The sequence below is a fragment of the Aquila chrysaetos genome, chromosome 20 (genome assembly GCF_900496995.4).
Source record: "Aquila chrysaetos chrysaetos chromosome 20, bAquChr1.4, whole genome shotgun sequence".
Lineage (NCBI taxonomy): Eukaryota > Metazoa > Chordata > Aves > Accipitriformes > Accipitridae > Aquila > Aquila chrysaetos.
In genome coordinates this window covers 1,657,408-1,675,809 of record NC_044023.1, presented here as the reverse complement: position 1 = coordinate 1,675,809, position 18,402 = coordinate 1,657,408, and the positions used below count along the sequence as shown (strand labels likewise).

The 18,402-nt window shown below is 37.5% G+C and overlaps 1 protein-coding gene across 5 annotated transcripts in view; it reads right to left on the bottom strand.

The window, feature by feature from the left end:
- NUP210 (nucleoporin 210) overlaps window positions 1-18,402 on the bottom strand; it is a 69,041-nt gene that overhangs the window by 20,854 nt on the left and 29,785 nt on the right. For 4 of the 5 annotated variants that reach the window (XM_030043399.2, XM_041118642.1, XM_041118641.1 and 1 more), the window contains 13 exons: window positions 17,045-17,243; window positions 15,595-15,740; window positions 13,111-13,332; window positions 11,631-11,804; window positions 10,147-10,339; window positions 8,881-8,987; window positions 6,452-6,556; window positions 6,214-6,315; window positions 3,151-3,279; window positions 2,311-2,438; window positions 1,240-1,375; window positions 854-916; window positions 38-217 (listed from right to left, as the gene is read on the bottom strand). In XM_030043399.2, the coding sequence (XP_029899259.1) occupies window positions 38-217; window positions 854-916; window positions 1,240-1,375; window positions 2,311-2,438; window positions 3,151-3,279; window positions 6,214-6,315; window positions 6,452-6,556; window positions 8,881-8,987; window positions 10,147-10,339; window positions 11,631-11,804; window positions 13,111-13,332; window positions 15,595-15,740; window positions 17,045-17,243 (1,884 nt within the window). The remainder of the gene's footprint in view (window positions 1-37; window positions 218-853; window positions 917-1,239; window positions 1,376-2,310; window positions 2,439-3,150; window positions 3,280-6,213; window positions 6,316-6,451; window positions 6,557-8,880; window positions 8,988-10,146; window positions 10,340-11,630; window positions 11,805-13,110; window positions 13,333-15,594; window positions 15,741-17,044; window positions 17,244-18,402) is intronic. The other variant, XM_030043400.2, reaches the window with a different exon arrangement.

Genomic DNA, 18,402 nt, shown 5'->3' with positions numbered 1-18,402 from the left:
GCCTCTTTCAGCCCCAAACAGGATCATAAAACATTACCTGAGACACCACAACAAGCTTCCCTGTCTCTGCATCAACAGCTTGCACCACTCCTGTTACTGTTCCATTCCCAACTGCCACTCCTCTGACAAGTCCAGTGCTGTTCACTGATGCAATCTTCTCATCGCTGATGGAGAAAATGATGTTGGATTGAGGTTGAGGGCCTCCTTCTGAAGTGATCTATAATTAAAAGCACACAAAACAACTAAAATTAACCCATCAGGTATTTCTTCTGGTTCATGTTACAGGGTACATACCCTTTCTGTGCCCAGCATCACAATGTCTTCAGTAAGAAAAGGCTGTTTGAACCTTCCCGGGGCATCTCAGGACTTACTTCTCCTGCACACTGGTCCTTGCATGATGATGGACTGGGAAATATGTGAGCTAAGTGCAAAAGTGGACTATGTGCTTTATAGAACGTAACAGGCTGATGCTACATCTAGTCCAGAAAGTTTCAGAAAAAAAAATTACCTCACTTTCTCTTCACCACACATGGTATAGCTCTGCTCTGTGTTTCAGGTTGTAGAACTAGCCCACTATGCTTAATTTCATGGAAGTGACAGATTTATTAATGCTGTGCTGGTATTTAACACTGGAAAAGCTGATGCTCCCTTGACACAAACAAATACAAAACCTTTGATCTGGCAATACAGTAAAATGGAAGGTGGCTCAAGAATGAACTATTCTTGTTAGGAGGAGTATTCAGTGTGAATCAGCTAAATTGCCAAGTTGAATATCTACTCCTGAAAAATAAGTTATATACATTTATTTTAAAATAGAAATTACAAAGGAAAGAAAATACGTAAGATGCCTCACCTGAATCATGGCCCCAATAATTAGGGTCACTTTCCTTGGCAGTAGTCGAAATGGGGGAAAGACCTAAAAATAGAAATATGAATATTTGTTTTCACATGATTTCAGTCAGATAAATTATGTCACAAAACAGTACATGCAAGTGTAAACTGTGTCTTCACTTGCTTAGTTACAGTAAATTGAGCATGCAGAAACTTAACTCATCACTTGCAGTTAAAAAACACTGAAATCTGACACAGATTAGCATTTGGGTAATTTCTGGACAGAACGATGTGTTTACTTTTTCTGACAAAGTAATTACTGTACTATAAATTCGCTATAATACACTGTTCCTATTCTATCACAACATAGATTTTGTTTACACATGTATTTTATCTGAAATTATTTACTTCAATCTGTTGTGGAGCAGAGTTGATTCTTTGTCCTCTTTTGTCAGCAACAGTTGCCATAAGACTAGTCTGACCAATGGCCATCCCATGCACTAGAAAAGCAGCAGTATGGTCATCAAGAGCTTCACTGAGTGGACTGTAGTAAAGAAACACATTAAAATAGAGAAGTTCATTGAATAAATTACATGAATAACAAATGCAAAGGACTTATTTGGTGCATAGCAGTTTTATCATAAGGATGACTAAGTGACTATATCTTAGGCAAAATTAAGGTAACCATCGCATTTCTACATGCAACATCATGAAATGGCTCTTCGTAGCCTATGTTTTATCTTACAATGAAATACCTGAAATGAAAATGAAACAAGAGTGTTAGTTGGCACAGACCAAAACTCTGCAAGGGAGCCCACTAACAATTTGACCAGTATGGACACTTGTGGCACAAGCCTTGATTACATACCTTGACACTATTTAATGGAGTGGGATAGATACAGCAAAGCAGTCCATATATATTTGCACTGTATTTGCAAATACAGACACACACTTCCCCATACAAAGCAGAATGATTTTTACTGATTACTTCAACACTAAAAATCAACAGTCCAAACCCCCTTGTTTCCCCCTGTGATTTTAATCGTGTTTAGAGCTTGGAAAATAAGGAGCTTTGAGGCAATAGGATGATTTAGGCTACCTGTTTCTAAAAGGTTAAGTAACAGACAGAATGAGTTTGATAAATCAGATATGTCTTCACAGAGTTCTTCACATGACATTATTTGCCAAGTCACTGCTTCCAAGATGCATAAGGCTCCACGAAATATTATAGCATATGAATACAGTCTCGTTTGTCAGTCAACAAGATTTAGATTGTTAGCTTAGGCACTTTTCCTGACAAATAACCATTTTTTACCATTTAACAGGTAATTAAAACTTTGCAAAAATGAAATAAATAAAACCTCATATACTCATGGTATACTACCATGCCTCCAAACCAATACCTTCACTCATTTTTGCTTATTCTGCCTGTAAACATATTTGCAAACTAATTAAAAAAAAAAAAATCCATTAACTTACACAAGGGAAACAATCTGAGATGCTGCCCTTAGTTTTAGATCCATGACAGCAAAGTATTTCGCCAGAAAAGGTTTCTTAGAGTCATCCAGAACTCTGACATAAGCTTTAACTGTTTTTCCAATCTCCACCTGAAACACAGTCACATTCAGTCATTTTTCTTTTAAGTTATTCTTATTTATTAGCATAAACGTTTTCCTTTTATTTTGTATTACATTTTTAGTAGGGTCTTAGAGATAAAGCCCCAAGGTTAGATTAGCACTGATTTTAAAGAATAATCCCTGCCAGCTATGGTTAGCGTCAAATTAAATAAATGAATTCAGGTCTTTCAGCTGGCAAGGGCATATTTAAAGCATCCAGAAATATCAACACTTATTTTGTGTAAGACGCACCCAAGACGCACTGGCAAGTAAAATGAGTTGGACTTTGTTGTTCATTTTTAAAACATGACATATGGAAAATGACCTTGGGGCAAAACCTACTCCTAAAAGAATTGTTCTCATGCACTTTAAACAACAGGAAATGTAAATTAGCGTGTTCATATAAATTATGAATTAACATTGCTGTGTAAATGCAAAAGTTGAGATTGCTGCCACACAGAACATGAAGTAAGAGACACTTGATACTCTGAAAGACTTACAACCTAAAATGATAAATTTGGGAGGGAGAAACAGAAACATAGGGAGATCAAACTATTTCTCTTAAAGGTCATACAGCTGCAGCAGAGGGCCCTAACCACTACATTGTATCATCTTGTACATGTCTCATCTTTATGTTCATGATCAGCACAAGGAATCAGGGCAATCTGGATCAGCTAATAATTCTGGTTTCAAAGCCACTAACCTTGTCAACAACTCGGACATACAGTTCCTGTATATCAGATACATAAATTTCAGCTTTAGCTGGTGCAGGGAAAGCCAAACACAAGTCATGAATCATTACAGTCACTGATCCTGGAAGCAGAGGATTCACCTGCAATGCCAAAAAAAAAATTCTATTACAGCACTTCTTATTTTCATTTGTCTGTCATTCATAGGATAAAATTTATATCACTTTCAGGGCTGATGCAGTTGGATGCAGAAGTCTCCAAGCTTTAGACAAGGATAATTCTTCCTCCAAAGTAAAAGTAAAGCTGTAAAATGTATGTAAAAAGTATCATACTATTGAGCTAGTGCAGACAGCCTCTGGGCAGCAACAGAATTAACGTGTCTTAAGCTAGAAGCAGTCTGGCATCCTGTTATTCTCCTTCTGCCATCAGAAGGACAAAAACCCCACAACAAATCATTCAGAGCAATGAGACTCTTCTTAATGGAGTGAAAAAAAAAAGATAAGGAAAAAAAAAAGTAAAATCAAGGACAGAGACTATGCTTATAAAGCATTGGTATTGCTTCCTACAAGATTCATACTTTACAGTTATTGCTTTTAATCTGGATGAATAGCCAAAATCTGGTGGTAGATCTTCCCAAGTAAGAGGATGATTGATAAACCAGGTATTTCTTTGATACAACTATTATGATTATTTTATTAATTTTTTTATACAAAGAACGTACATGTTATACTTCTCAGAATAGAAGGAGAATCAAACAATGGAGAAAGATACCTCTGCTCACAAATACAAGCCCTCAGAACTAGGCACCAATCCCAAAGTCGTCTCCACACACTTTCTCAAGGCTATGCATCCACACCTTGCTCACATCATCTTTGCAGTTCTCTTGCCATTTGCCTGACCTTGCCACACGCCTCACGGACGATCCCAGCTATTCTCTTCACTTTCACAGGTACCTTCACTTTGGCCAGAAACAGTGCAGATGTTTGGTGCCCTATTCTATGCATTCATCTGGCTTATGAAGATGAGCTCTGAAACAAGGGGTGATGGACAGCCAGGCCCCCAGTTCAAAGGATTTAAATGTAATTCATAGCATTACTTGGCAGCACTACAGGAGTTAGCAGTAAGAGCAGTGGCAAGGGCTGACATTTTGTTCTTTAAGGGCACCACTCTTACTTTTGCCTCAAAATAGAAAGGAATATAAAGTTTTAACAAATGTTAGCTTTCAGAACAGCAGCAGTTCCCAAAGTGGGTGGCTAATACAGGTGCTAGAGGCATATATAAACACACAGCCATGGAAAGCAGAGAAGGGGATTTGGCCAGGACGAGGCAGCCAGCATGACCATGGGGAAGAAAATATAATGGAGTTCAGTTTGGGCTAGGAGACCAGAGAAAAGAAGCTACCAGAGTGGAGGGCGAAAAGGGAAAGCAGGGCTACTACAACTTAGAAAAACCATTCCTGTCCCAGCTACTTCTTCTGTTCCCATCGGCTATTGGGTGTCCAGTGGCTCCCTAGTACACAGTGTATTACTACTGTTCATTCTTCCCCCATGTTATCACCCATGTCCAGAAACGCTGCTGTGTCAAAAAGAGAGTAAGAGGTATAGAATTTATCCTTGGCAGCCCCAGTAAAAAGTCTGATAAACACTGCTCTAGATAACTTGAATTTAGCTTCTCAGAACAGTTTACTGTCAAACCATCCTATATCAACTTGGCTCCACTGATACCTGCTATGGCATCAGCCTGGCACATCAGACTGGAACTTGCTGATTTTCTACACAGACCATTCTGCTGGCTTCCATTGAAAGAAAAATCCCTAGGCAATACTGGGATTTAACTCAAACATAGCATGCAGGTCTAAAAGATTCTTAAAATGTAGGGGTTTGGTGGTTCTTTTTTTTCCAAAATGTTTTTTAAATGTATTAAAAGTTGGAGTTTTCTCTCCTTTAATCTGACAGGTAGTTAAAATAAATCTCTTTTTGTACTTCACAAAGCTTATCTTGCCGGCACTGTTCCACTACTTAAGTTCACTGCTCTATTCTGAAATTATCTTGTGTACATCAATTAAAGCACTGCTAAACCCATGAGGGAGATCTGACTGAAAAAATATTAAGAGTTGAAACAGTGTAGAATGTACAAAAATAAGGTCATCTCTTCTATTTTTCTCCACCTCTGTGCCTAGCTGACTCTGTTGGAAAAATATTCCCACCTTACGCTTTTGACAGTTAGAGACAATCAAAATGTTTCACCAATACTTTCCATATTCTCAACAATGAAAAAAAAGCCACCTTTATCATCATTATTTCACAGCTTCATCAACGTTATTTATTAAAAGATAAATGTGTAAATTATAAACTTAAAAACAACTTGTGTCACTTCCAATTCTTGTCTAATGAAAGCTACAACGCAAATATATAGTTTTTTTGTTGTTCACTGTAGAATGCATCTCATATCCTGGGCCTGGATGAAGTCAAGCATAACTGTAGTTTAGTTGCATCTTCTGGTGGAACAGTGCATTAAAAATTTAATATGGAGATCAGAAATCAACTCTTTAATAGATACTTATTCACAAAATCAGGATAAAACACTGTGATAGCAAAATGTCCTGAAATAGAACAGGAAGAAGAATTCAGAAATACTGACCTACAACAAATATTCCACTATTATTCTAGAAACCAATTAATCTTTTGTATAACACTTCTGAATAATTCTGTCACATTATTTTTCATTTTTTAATTTTTTATTTATGAATCTTTATGAATAAATATTTATGAAGTCAGGAACATTTTACTGCAAAATTGTAATGGGTAAAGAACAACTTCATACTGGCTTTTATCTCGTATAGAGTATACATATGCATCACAACTGTGGTGAAACAATTTCCTATACCTTAAACTATATGTGAAATTGCTAGTGCAAAGATCCCCTGCCTGAAGCTTGACTGTGACAGGCAAACACATCCAAGATTCAGTTATTGCCTCTCTATACATGTGTACTGGAAAACAACCACTAGTGATGAAACTGCAGAATGATATTTACATCGCCAAAAAGACATTAAAAGAACAAAATACTTCACTCACCAAGGCGATACCTTGAGTTTCCTCATGTGCCACTCTTACAACATTTGCAACACTGGTATTAATGAAAAAATATCCAGAACCTTCTTTTATGAAAAGTTCTGCCTGCAAAACCAGAAAAGCATCCAAAATTAGGTTGTGTCTTTCTAGTACATTGCTCAAACTGGTATCCTTAACACATATCATACAATTTTTGAAGTTTTCCTCCCTGCAGTTAGAAAGTAGCAGAATAATTCCTTACCTGTACGTCAGGGTGATTGTAAATGGAGACATCTGTAGGGTTCACTTTTACATCTTCCACTAGTATCAGTTCAATAGTGGCAGACACTGGTAGAAGAGGTTCATACTGAAAGAAACAATTCTAGCTGTTACAGCAAACACTAAGAGTCAGAAAACAGTGCAAGTCTCTTGTATGTGCAGGGAAAGATGCTTAAAGCAGATGAACAAAGAGCCAGAGCTGGAGAAGTTTAGGTTAATAGAATGTCCACAAGATCTAGTAACTGGCTCAGCAACTACCTTGCTTCTACAGGTAAGGTCATATACAGGACATGCTGGTGTATTCTGCATCTCTGACCAAGACAAAGAGCAAAGGCCTGTACATTAAAGATGTAGCAGGATCAGTTAACCAAGTCTGACATACACAGGTAGGATATTAACTCAGAGACATGTTATATGTTCATACAAAATGATAAAGCATAGAGACAGAATGTTTTCTTCTACTTCAAGTTCATCTTTTTAGGATTCTTCCTAGCAGGCCACCAAAAGAAATTCTTCCTTAAATGTAAGTACATAAACACTGGACCAGATGCAGGTTTAATCATTTACTCGTAATAACATTTGCTTAGAAAGGGAAAACTTTTTTTTAGAGGAAGTTAGTATTATATACCCATTTCACCTAATTAGTAGAATTATTTCCTTGATGTAGAAAGGATGTCATCTTTCCCTAATATAATAGGATGCTCCACTTAAACATGGAACAGTGATCAAGACATCTTAATACACCATCTATTAGATTTTTATTTGCATTTTTGTCTGTAAGAAAGAAGTGTAAGTATGGACAGGTTTGAAAGCAGAATATAGCAGTCCATTTCTCATGTATTTGAAAAAAGCAGACAAATTACCTAATTTAAAGAAACAACACATGAGCCTATGTAACTGTACCAGAAGTGGTATCTACAACTACTCTTCAACTATCAAAAAGATTCCTCCCAAACTTAGAGACTAGAACTTAAAGAAAACTCCGGTGCCATTTTACATGTATGTATCCCACACTGAAATACAATAAACTTTTCTGAACTCAAGGCAAAGTTTAGAGAATTCACTTTTCTAATTATCTCTAAATGTAAAAAAGAATATTGAATATTGGTTTAATAAAGCAGAGCACAGTGAATTACAAAATGATTGCAGAACACCAAGTGTTCTTATTACAACTCAATTTTCTTAAGAGAAAAAAAGATACAGAACCAAATATCTTAGGTGGCAAAGTAGCTGTGTCTCTAATCTAGTAATTTTGACTAAGTTATAGTCAAATTCTTCAGTGGAAATGCATCTACACCATGCTTCCCAACAAGAGCAGACTGGAAACCTCAGTGAAAAGACAAGAGCCAACTGGCAATACAGATCGCCTTCCAAAGAAATTTACCATCCAGATGCCAAACCTTGGACATACTGACAGAAACCTGGGCCACAGGATATTTCACATTACTAGTGCCCGTCTGTTACCTGCTTTGAAGTAAAAATACTGTAACCTCGAGCTCTGTATTTTACTCTTTGTCTCAACTGTTTTCATGGTACATGATTCAGAACCACACATAGTCAAAACTCACTTAAGTCTTGCTTAACAAAATTAAACAGAACTTCAATTTAGTGAAGCAGGATATTTTAAGAGTTAGTTACTATGCATGTCAGGTTGTTCCATATGCTGAAACCTGCTTTAATATTCATTTCAAAAAAAGTGACACAAACAGAAAATTGCCATCTGTTTACATCTGCCGCCTTTGTTCATCATCACTACTTTTTGCTGTTGTTCTTCCCTATGTTGAGTACTTATCTACAAACTAAAGTATTTCAGGGAGTGGCTAATGACTTGTAAAATTAGAGCCTAGGCTTATGGCTGGCACTGTACAAATGAGTAGTCTCTCCCTTCCGTAAGATCAATGTGAGACCAAAGAAAAAAAAGTATTAGTCAGAGTCCAGATTTTACATATGGTCCGTATATCAGCCAGCTTTTGCTTTGCTCATGCAGAACCTTTCTACCCAGTTTTGCAGTGGAAATAATACATTTGCTTTCCCCAGAGACAGCTGCACTAAGCACATGGTTGCCTTAGTGAAGGACAAGCAGCAGAGATTCACCAATTCATTAAAAAACCTAAATCGAAATAAACCAAACTGAAACAATTTTTTGTAATCCCCTTGCCCAGATGGTTTAAAAAAAGTAAAAAAAAAAAAGGAATTGGATATATTTGATATGGATAGCAGCAGGTAGTGCAGAGGAAAGCAGGAAAAGCCATGAACATTATAAAAACCATTGTGTTATGAATCTGTCTTCAGAATCAGCTATGGAGTTGCCTTATTTTTACGTTACTATGCACTGAGGAAATAAATACATAGGAACACTATACATTAAGCATCACAGGAAAACGGCAACAAAAAAAACAGAGTTCTGAGTACCGGTATTTTTACTTTAGCTGCCTTGAGATGGGATTGCTGGTATCCTGTTGCAGTTGCAGAGATGGCAGTTGTTCCAGACTCACGATGAACTAGAACAGTCTGTAAACCTAGAATCAAACAAAAAGTCAAATTGAATTATGGGGAATTAAAAAAAAAAAAAAGTACACTGCTAATCTCTGCCATTATCTTCTAAACAGACCAGGATTTTCTCTCTCAAGACAGGTTCTAGGCATTGGGTTTGGTTCTTTTTTTTCCGTTTTTTTTTTTTTTTTTTTTTTTAAATGGCAGACACTTAAAATGCACATATGAGAGACTGAAAGAGTTAATGTCTCAAACATTGTGGTGGGGCAAGTTCTGCTTAAAGACAAACCCTGCACAGCAAGGAACCAAGGTGAAAAGCCCATCATTTCAGACATCAGCAACAGGAGGGGGAGGGTGTGCTGGAGGGTGCGCAGCTCCCTGTTCTGATAAGCTGTTCTGATACAAAGATCAAACAATGGCCACGTCTGCAGGGGAGAAGTTACTCCACAAATGACCCCCAAGCCCAAAGGCTCACAAACTGCTCCTTAGCCTGACCAGTTCAGGTGTCTGCCCAAAGGAGGGGCGAGGATGATAAAAGGACACCAACTGAAGCCCCAGGTGTGCAAGCCCACCAGAACTGGACCCCTTGTCTGACTGAACCAATGCTGGACCCAGGACCGGTGAAATCTTTCTCTCTTCTTCTCTCTTTCCTTTTCCTTTTCCACAATCCCTACACCTCAATCGTTTCAAGACATAAACTGTTGACCAAGTCTGAGACTAAGAGTGGATCCAGCCACACCTAGGCCCTTCTCTGAGGAGGAGTCTGGAAAGCAAGGGGGTCTGCTCTGAACCTCGTGACTCGACAGGAGGGATCTCCTTATCCCCTGAATCGACGTATATGGTTACCCTGGGTTACACGGTTTACAGAAGTAGTCTTATGCCAATTCCTGTTGTGAGAAACCCTACCAGCTACTATCATGCCTCCCCAGTTCAGTTTGCTTCTGTCATGAATAAAATCTTTAAACTGATCATTTGGTGTCGTTTCACCTTAATTTAGCCCGAGGGAATTTCAAATTAAACATGACTCCCTGGTCTGTCCAGTCTGGGTCATGACAGCACATTGAGGATAAGATGAAACGTGTGAGCTTGATTAAAGAAATTACTGTAATCTGTAGTCACGTTACCAAATACATTTAATCCTGACCTTTTTCAAACAAGGAAATGCTCATTTAAACTAATTCATACCGTGCATTTTCTTTTGACCACTTCCATCTTCTTTCAGAGTCAGCTCCATTGGCATATCAGGCTCAATATTAGCTAAGGACATTTTTGTTGATTCCCAGATAACACTAAGAGAACTGAAGTTATCAAATTTACTGCCCTGCTGGTCATATGCAGCCAAATCCAATACTGGATTGCGATAATTTGAAACAGGAACCTGAAAAATAATGAATACTTTGAACTGAACAGATGCAAGACGATTTTTTAATCACTAAAAGAAAAAAAAATGTATGCCAAGTTGCATGAGATTTATTATAACACTCATTACATGAGCCATTAAAATGAGCCATCAGTGCAAAGTCATTAAGCTGTACTTCAGCTGCAAGGGTGGTTTTTGGTTTTGTTTTGGTTTTTTTGGGGGGGGGGGGGGGGGGGGGGGGCAGAGGGAAGTGTTAGCCAGTGAATTACCTTAGAACAAAAATTGAATTACACAGCTCAAGTACGTCATCTTTGGAATTCAAACAAATAATGAAAAATATTGCTATTTCTCAGAAGACATAGCTCAAAATTCTAGTGTTCATCTTCTGAAAATCATTAGCGATAGCAGTGTACTGATGTAGTCTAACTGACACATACATAACAGAGCTAGAAAAACAGGTGAACTGTGAAGTGACTTAGAACATGCAAAAATCTCCTTGTATTACATAGAAGTTACTTAAAATGATTCATCAACTCAATACACATTGCCGTTTTATGAAAGTAGGATGACTTTATATTTGCCTGCTAATATTAACATGACAAAACACACAGTTTACTCAGCAGACAACATGTGATGGCACTCATTAGGATATAGAAGAAAGAGTTCTTTATGCTTTATAATCTACACATATGCATTGTCCATCTATTGTGACTCAGATTTGCAAAGCTAAATACATCTTATGTCACTGAACAATACTCATTGTATATGCTTACATAGGTATCTTCATGTCAGCAGTGTTCGTGCCTTTACTAGTAAGACACACACAAATGTACACTCATGTAATAATAAGTGTATAGTAAAATATGTCTCTATATATACTCAATGGAATAGTTAGATTAGAATGAAGTGGTATAGGGAAAAAGTACTTTCCTTAGAAACAACTGCTGAGAACATTTCCCCCCCTCACCTTTTTTTTTTTTTTTTTTTTTAAATAAAAAAGAAATTTATCTCAAAACAAGTCAGAAAGCCTTCCTCACAGTGACACTTTTGTGAGAAGCCACAATCCAAATGCTTTCACATATACTCCTATTTTCTGGTAGATCCCTTTATAAACCTGTTCAAATGATCACTGTAGGAAACTTGCATTCAGGCTGCTCTCTGCAGGAGACAATGATACCAGCGTGGCCCACAACACTAGAGTTACTGCTACACTTGCAGCAAGTCAGATACTTTATTTCTTATGTGGAGGTCCGGACACTGATTCTTAAGTTATAAGGACACATCTTTTCCTGTCACTTCTCAGGCTTACCACTTGCTTGTTCTGTTGCAGCAAAGGGCAGGAGAGATCAACCTGAGGACTTCCATAAACGGGAGTCAAAGTGAGTCGTGAAGGGACAGCACAGATGAACTTCACAACAGCAGGCTCAACCGCTGGAAAAGGGTTGGTGATTGTGGGGTTGTTTCCAACTGTTAAGGCAATAACCTGTACAATTATGAAAACAGGTAAGTGAGGAAAGAGAAGAGGACTACTGGGTTCAGGCATATTCTATTTCACAGATCTCAGTTACACTCTGATGTCAGAATGAACAAGCGAAAATACGATTCTTGGGGATTTACAGCACCATTAAGACACAGGAAGATGTAAAAGGAGGTGCATATTTCAAGAACAGTTCTATACCATTGTCAAAGTACTATTCCTGGGAACTTTCTTCCTAGGTATTCATGTTTATTACTATCAAACTTGATTCAAAGGACAAATCTTTTGTAACTTCACAAGCTAACAGGAGGGTGTTTTTCTTGCAGAGTGAGAACAGCACAGCCCAAAGACAATATTTATAGTCACTTCACTGTGTTTAAAAACCATCCTATGTTTTATTTTAGATTCCTTTTTTAGCCCTCAACAAAACAAAGTGGATATAAACACAGAGAAGGCTATCCCAGCAGGCTGAGGTAGCCCTGGTTACCTGCTTTATCCACTCATGCACTGATGCTCACCAGAGCCAGATGTGGTCTGTTCTGGACAACACTTGAGGACAGACAGCCAACACATGCACAGTCATCGACAACAACAACAAAATGTTTTTCCTTTCTGAATTATCACTTACAGAAATAGCTACACTTTGTACAGTGTCCACTGAGGAAATCAGTTAAACAATTTGGCAGCCACACCAAAACGCTTAGGCCTTGCAGAATTACAGGAGAAAAACATTAAATCAAAGCTAAATGCTTTATAGACTGGCCAGGGTGAGTAAAGCAGGATAAATCACTTCTGCATGTTGGAGAAAACAAGACCAGGTGGAAAATATCTACAGCCACTATCACAATGACTGCACAAATATCAGAGCAGTAAATTCATATGGCTGTCTTTCGTTTGACTAAACAGAATTACACTGGAAGGTAACTTGGTTAAGAGAAGCAGGTTAGACAGAAGAGTCAGTTTACTGCAGTAACCTTCTGCTATGATCCTATTTATGCAAACTGAAGCTGCACTTTTGGGATCTAATGTTTAACACATTCCACAACATAAGGTTTCTGTGACTTGGCTTTATACTGCAATAAACCCATCATAAACCACTTTATAACATAATGCTATGAAATGCTCACTCTAAAACCTGGACCAGCATCACAATGCATAAACAATATACTTAGCCAAGTTCTTTACTGGCTTACTGTATAACCTGCTTGTTATATAAAAGGTATATGGTATCATAAATCTGTCTGAAGCCTGTTCTCAGTTGCCTTAGCTCAGTGTTTGACAGAGGGCAATACAAATACCTTCTGGCACTTACTTGCTCTCCCAGGCTTTTGCAAGACACTCTAACCCAGTGCTGGATGTTATTTCGAGATGTAGGAGGTCCAAATAAAGACAGACCAATACTTTCTGCATCCTCAGTGGTGATGTTCCTGAAGAACTTTGAAGGTTCTTGTACCCATGGTCTAGGTCCTCCTTCAAATAACATATCTTTAGAGGAACCCAAAGTCACTAAAGCAACAGATGGAGGATCAATAGTCTGTAATGAATGAATTAATTACAAATTAATGATTCTATTTACACGTAGTTTGGTGTACTTTGCAAAAGATACTTCCTTCTTAATGGAAGAGCTATCTTTGTTATTTTGATTAGGCTACGATTTTTCCCACACAGTGGTTTGTAAGAATGGTTACTTAAGAACAGAGTTGTACCAAAATAGTGAGCATCACCTACAAGAATTCTGTCCAGTCGGATTATATTCAATGGAACCCATGGATCCAAAGAAAAGTTTAAACTACATTCTAATCACATCTCTCTCATGAAGAATTACAGCAAAAGACCCTTAATATGCTCTTCTGAGCACATTCAGAGAGATAACATTTGACCACATTTTTGAAATAGACAACTTTAAATGAATGAAATAATGTCAAATTTTACTTTCACTTGACAGTTCTCTCTGCAGCATGGTTCTGTGCATGTAATTATTCTCCTACACAAGTTTTACTTCAAACCTCTACAACAAATTCTACACTGATGTGCATCACTGGGACAGCCTGTGGTGTTTATCATCACAGAAATTAACCTGACATTTTAATACACAATAACAATTTGTAGCTTGTGTTCCACATCACCATATTACTTAGGTGTTTAGTAAGAAAGAAACAGCAGCTAACATAAAGCATGGTTCAATTCTTTCCATAGGTGCATTTTGGTTGGGAGAGAGAGAAGGCAAGGGTTGGCATAAATGTTCCTCTTTCCTCCCATTTACTCCCTGGTTGTATTTGTAATATAAAGGTAAAAAACCCATTGGAAAACTATGAGATTTAGTATCAAGTGTCTGCCTGCCCTTTGACTCCTGTTTATCTTTCTCCCACTTTTTATGTTATAATTATTATTTTTTTAAAACAGATATCCGACATAAAAATGCTACCTTCCATTTTTGGGCATCATAAATATTTCATTCTGCAGAAAGAAGGGAAAAGAATGTGGAAATCTCTGTTCCACACTTCAAAGAAAAATAAGTTCTTCACTGAGATATCCAAGCACAGATTTTTTTAATTTTTTTTTTTTTTCAAAGTCCACTTAATCTATCCTCCTTGTCACCATGTATTGGCTCTGTTAAGTACCCTAGAATCATTTAACTTTATATATGAAAAGTAGCGTTACAACACCTCAAGGGACTTTGCTAATAAATGTGAATGATACCAGACATATGAAAAATTCCTAATTAAAGGTACTATGCCTCTTTCACACATTGCTGCCAATAATAGAAAGTTTACACACTCTGCTTAGGATGTCTCAGCATCTTCAAATAATTATACTCAGCTATTTAAGCTATTTGACAGAAAAACATATTTAAAAAGTAAAATCATCATTACCATCACAAATCTGTAGGATTTGCAGAAACTTTTGTTCCAGATTTGGGGGGAAAAAAAAAATGTATGGTCAAATGTATTAGACTTCAGCTTTGTAGATTCAGTGCTAGGTCTCTGAAGATGAGGGTAACATAAGCATACTATTTCATATTTCCATATATCAACCCTGTACTCAGGTTCATTATTCCTGTTTTCTTTAGTGAACTGTCCAACTGTGAAATATGTTTCTCCCATTTGTAGGGAAAAAGCATACATTTTCACAGCCATATAGGCAAGCCAGCTTTGCTTTCTTGCAAAAATCAGTTTGTATACCATTAAAGCAGAAATGATAAGTTAGGTCTACTTCCATTTGCTGTTATGGACACAGAATTGTGACTGCCCCCTTATTACCCTATTAAGCCAATTGTTAATCAGTTAAAATGGACAGTCAAGAAACAAAAGATTTGAGTCTCACATCATTTTCCACACATCTAGAGTCTGCTGAAAAGTAATTTACTAATTCAGGTGTGCTGTGCAAAATAAGATATACATCCTCACTCTGATGAGAGTTGACTCCTATTACTGTCCTGCATATTTCTTCAGATGACAGCAATTGTGACTCTTTTGCCAAAAGTCTGAAAAATGGGCAAGGATATCAAATTCACTTTCCACTTCAGAAGTTGCAGCATGTGTTAGTTTGCTATCACACTACTCACTCCTCTGTAGTTGGCTTGCAACATCCATGTAGGCAAACTCTACTATATATATGCTCCACAGAGAAAGGGTTAAAACACGATTCCCCAAACAGTCCATAAATCTTTTCCTGTGAATCAACCACATACCTCATTCTTTTTAAACATACTTATTACATAACATCAACTTGCTATTTGTCATTTAAAGGCATTTTAAGTGATGGATTGCTTTAGGAACAGCAAAAACAGACTTACTTTTAATGGTAGATAAGCAGCAATGGTGATGCTAGCACTGAGGTGGACATGACCATGGGTGTAACTAACAACAAGTGTTGTGTATCCTTGAGTTTCAGCTTTTACTCTGACTCCACTACAAAAATCAGCAGTTGGCTTAAGCCTTCCTGTCAGATAAATTAAAAATATATAAATACATACTTGCAGAGAAATGCCCAGGCATTTTAATGCAAGTTCGATATGGCTTTCCTTGACAAAAGCATTTCCACCAGAAGTAAGTAGAGATGTGTGCTCCAACCAAATGGATAAAAACGTTCACTACTGTCTTTCATCTCAAAAACCCACCACTTACTGAAGTACCCACATCTCAAACTTCTTTATTGTCACACTGTCCTAAACAGGACATGAGTCTTTACTCTGGTACAAACTGATATTACTTCTATTTCTTACTGCATATTTTCATCTTGCTGTTCTAAAATGAAACTGGCTTGTTATTAACCATAAGTAAGTCACACTGCTTAGACGAGCTTTCCTGCACAGAATCACTTGAACTGTAGGCAATACATCATTTCTCTAGCTGAAAGTACGGTATTTTCATGAAATTTCTCTGCTTACTAGAGGACATTTTGGGAGGGGTCTATTTTTAATTTTTTTTGAAACAAACAGTACAACAGCATACTACATAGTGACATTTAAAATAGCTGCTTCTCAGGCAAACAGATGGCACAATGCAGACTGGTTTTACTGGCTCAAGAGCACAGGAAAGAGCTTCCATACAAGAGACATTTGGAAAAAATTAATGATACATCTGAACAGCATACTGAATTCAGTAGACACAGGAACAAGCACGTTGCTTAGTGTCCACTTAGCCCAGCAACATTAATGGCAATCCTTAAAAATAGCATGCATAGTCCATGCTCTTAATAAACCTTAGAAGAGGCATTTCTTAAAGCAATGAGCTTTACAATGACAGAGCTTTGGCAAAATTTAAGCAGCTGATTGTCTCAGTCACTTGTGAGCAAACAATGAACAGTGTTTTTATAGAACTGAAAGTACTGCTGGTCAATTCGGGCAAAGTAGTTATTAATCTTAGTGTTCTTCTAAGTCTTCCAATGCTACCTCAAACCACAATATACGTGGACCCCTCTTATGAGAAAACCCCATCAGCTTTGTTACAGGAGCATGTTAAAAATACTAATCAGTAGAAAGACATACGGGACACTACACATTATCCAATAAAATAATTGCTAAAATGTTTTCAGAGTCCCCCAAAACATCAAAAATATCAAAGGGAAGTTCTGCATAAAAAAGTAAATACATTCTCAAAATAAAACTACTCTGATCCCCACCTCTGAAGTTAAGCACCTCTGTGGGAATACTGTACACAGCAATTGAAACAGTGATTCAAAGGAGCTGTGTGACTTAGTAACATCTTAATTTAACTTTCAAAACAGGGAGGGGGTCAAATCACCTTGGAGTGGCCTGAACACACCACGGTTTTCTACTTCCACAACTAAATCAAAGTGTGAGCAGTCGCTCAGTGGGACTGTCTCGCCTGATTCAACATTTGTTAGGCCATTAATCCTCAGGGGCAGCTCCAATATTTGGCCAACACGTGCTTCAACTTGACATGGTGTGAACTCCATCCCACTGGGTTCAGTTACGTACACCTGAAGGAGGAAAGTAACACAGGACAGAGATGTATGAACACAACCCCACAAAAAGACACCAGGAAGAAAAAAAAAAAAAAGAAAAATAGACTTCAATATGATCTCCTTAATTAGCCCTCTCGTATACTTATCCCAGCCGCTGACTTCCCTCTGATTGCTGGAAACAATTCTTCTCAGACTTAACATTGCTTTTGTGTTTACCTGCCACAGAAAGGGCCAGGAAAAGCTGGTTACTATTTTAGTGCTCTTTTTCCATAACAGTCCAAGTTCAGATTAGCTCGGTGATCCTTTTACTGCTACTTCTATAATTCTGATTGATTTTAAAGTGTGGACTAAGTTGTGCGCTATCTCCAGGAGGTATTATCACCAACTGGGACAGATTTAGTACCCAACCTTGACTTTCACAGTGTAAATATTTGAACTAGACCTGACGTAGTTAGCAAGGCTCCCCAGCCTCCATCACTCACAGCAGCAGGTACGTAAAAGTTAAGGGAACTAATGACCTAAACATTTCCTAAATGGCTTCTTTTTTTTTTTTTTTCCCCTTCTTCTTTCTCACATTTCTGTTGGCAAAACATTTTTTAAAGGTGTCCAGGGCTCAACACTTCCCCACAGTAATATGTCTGAAATCTAAAATAAGTTAACAAATATCTACTGCCTAATCTAACAACCTTCTGCTTCAACAAGGAATCTTTATGTGAGAGATACTTTTGAAATCAAAAGGATTACTTTCAGAAATACGACCAGCAGAAATAGATCTTGCATGCTATTATAGCTGGTATGTAGATGAACAAGCCTTAACTGTATTATTTGTTATTCTGATTTGCTACTTTTCCCATTAATGTTAAAGAATCCACCCAAGACTGACTGCATATTTTGTAACAATAGGTATGATCAAAGCTTTTCATTTGCAATATCTTAACTTCCTAACCATCTGCAAATGGCTTCAGCATAGAATATTGAACCATATGGTGCAGAGTTAAAACTGTAATCCTTGTGGAACATAGTTAACTGTTCCTAAAACTTGCTCACTGAGGTCAGTAAATAGAACTCTTCAGTTACTCTATGAAGCATGCAATTCCTAACACAAGAACAAAGGCGTTCAAAAATAACCCATTCAGATTGTGCAATACACTGCTCTGAAAGCTCACATGGAGAG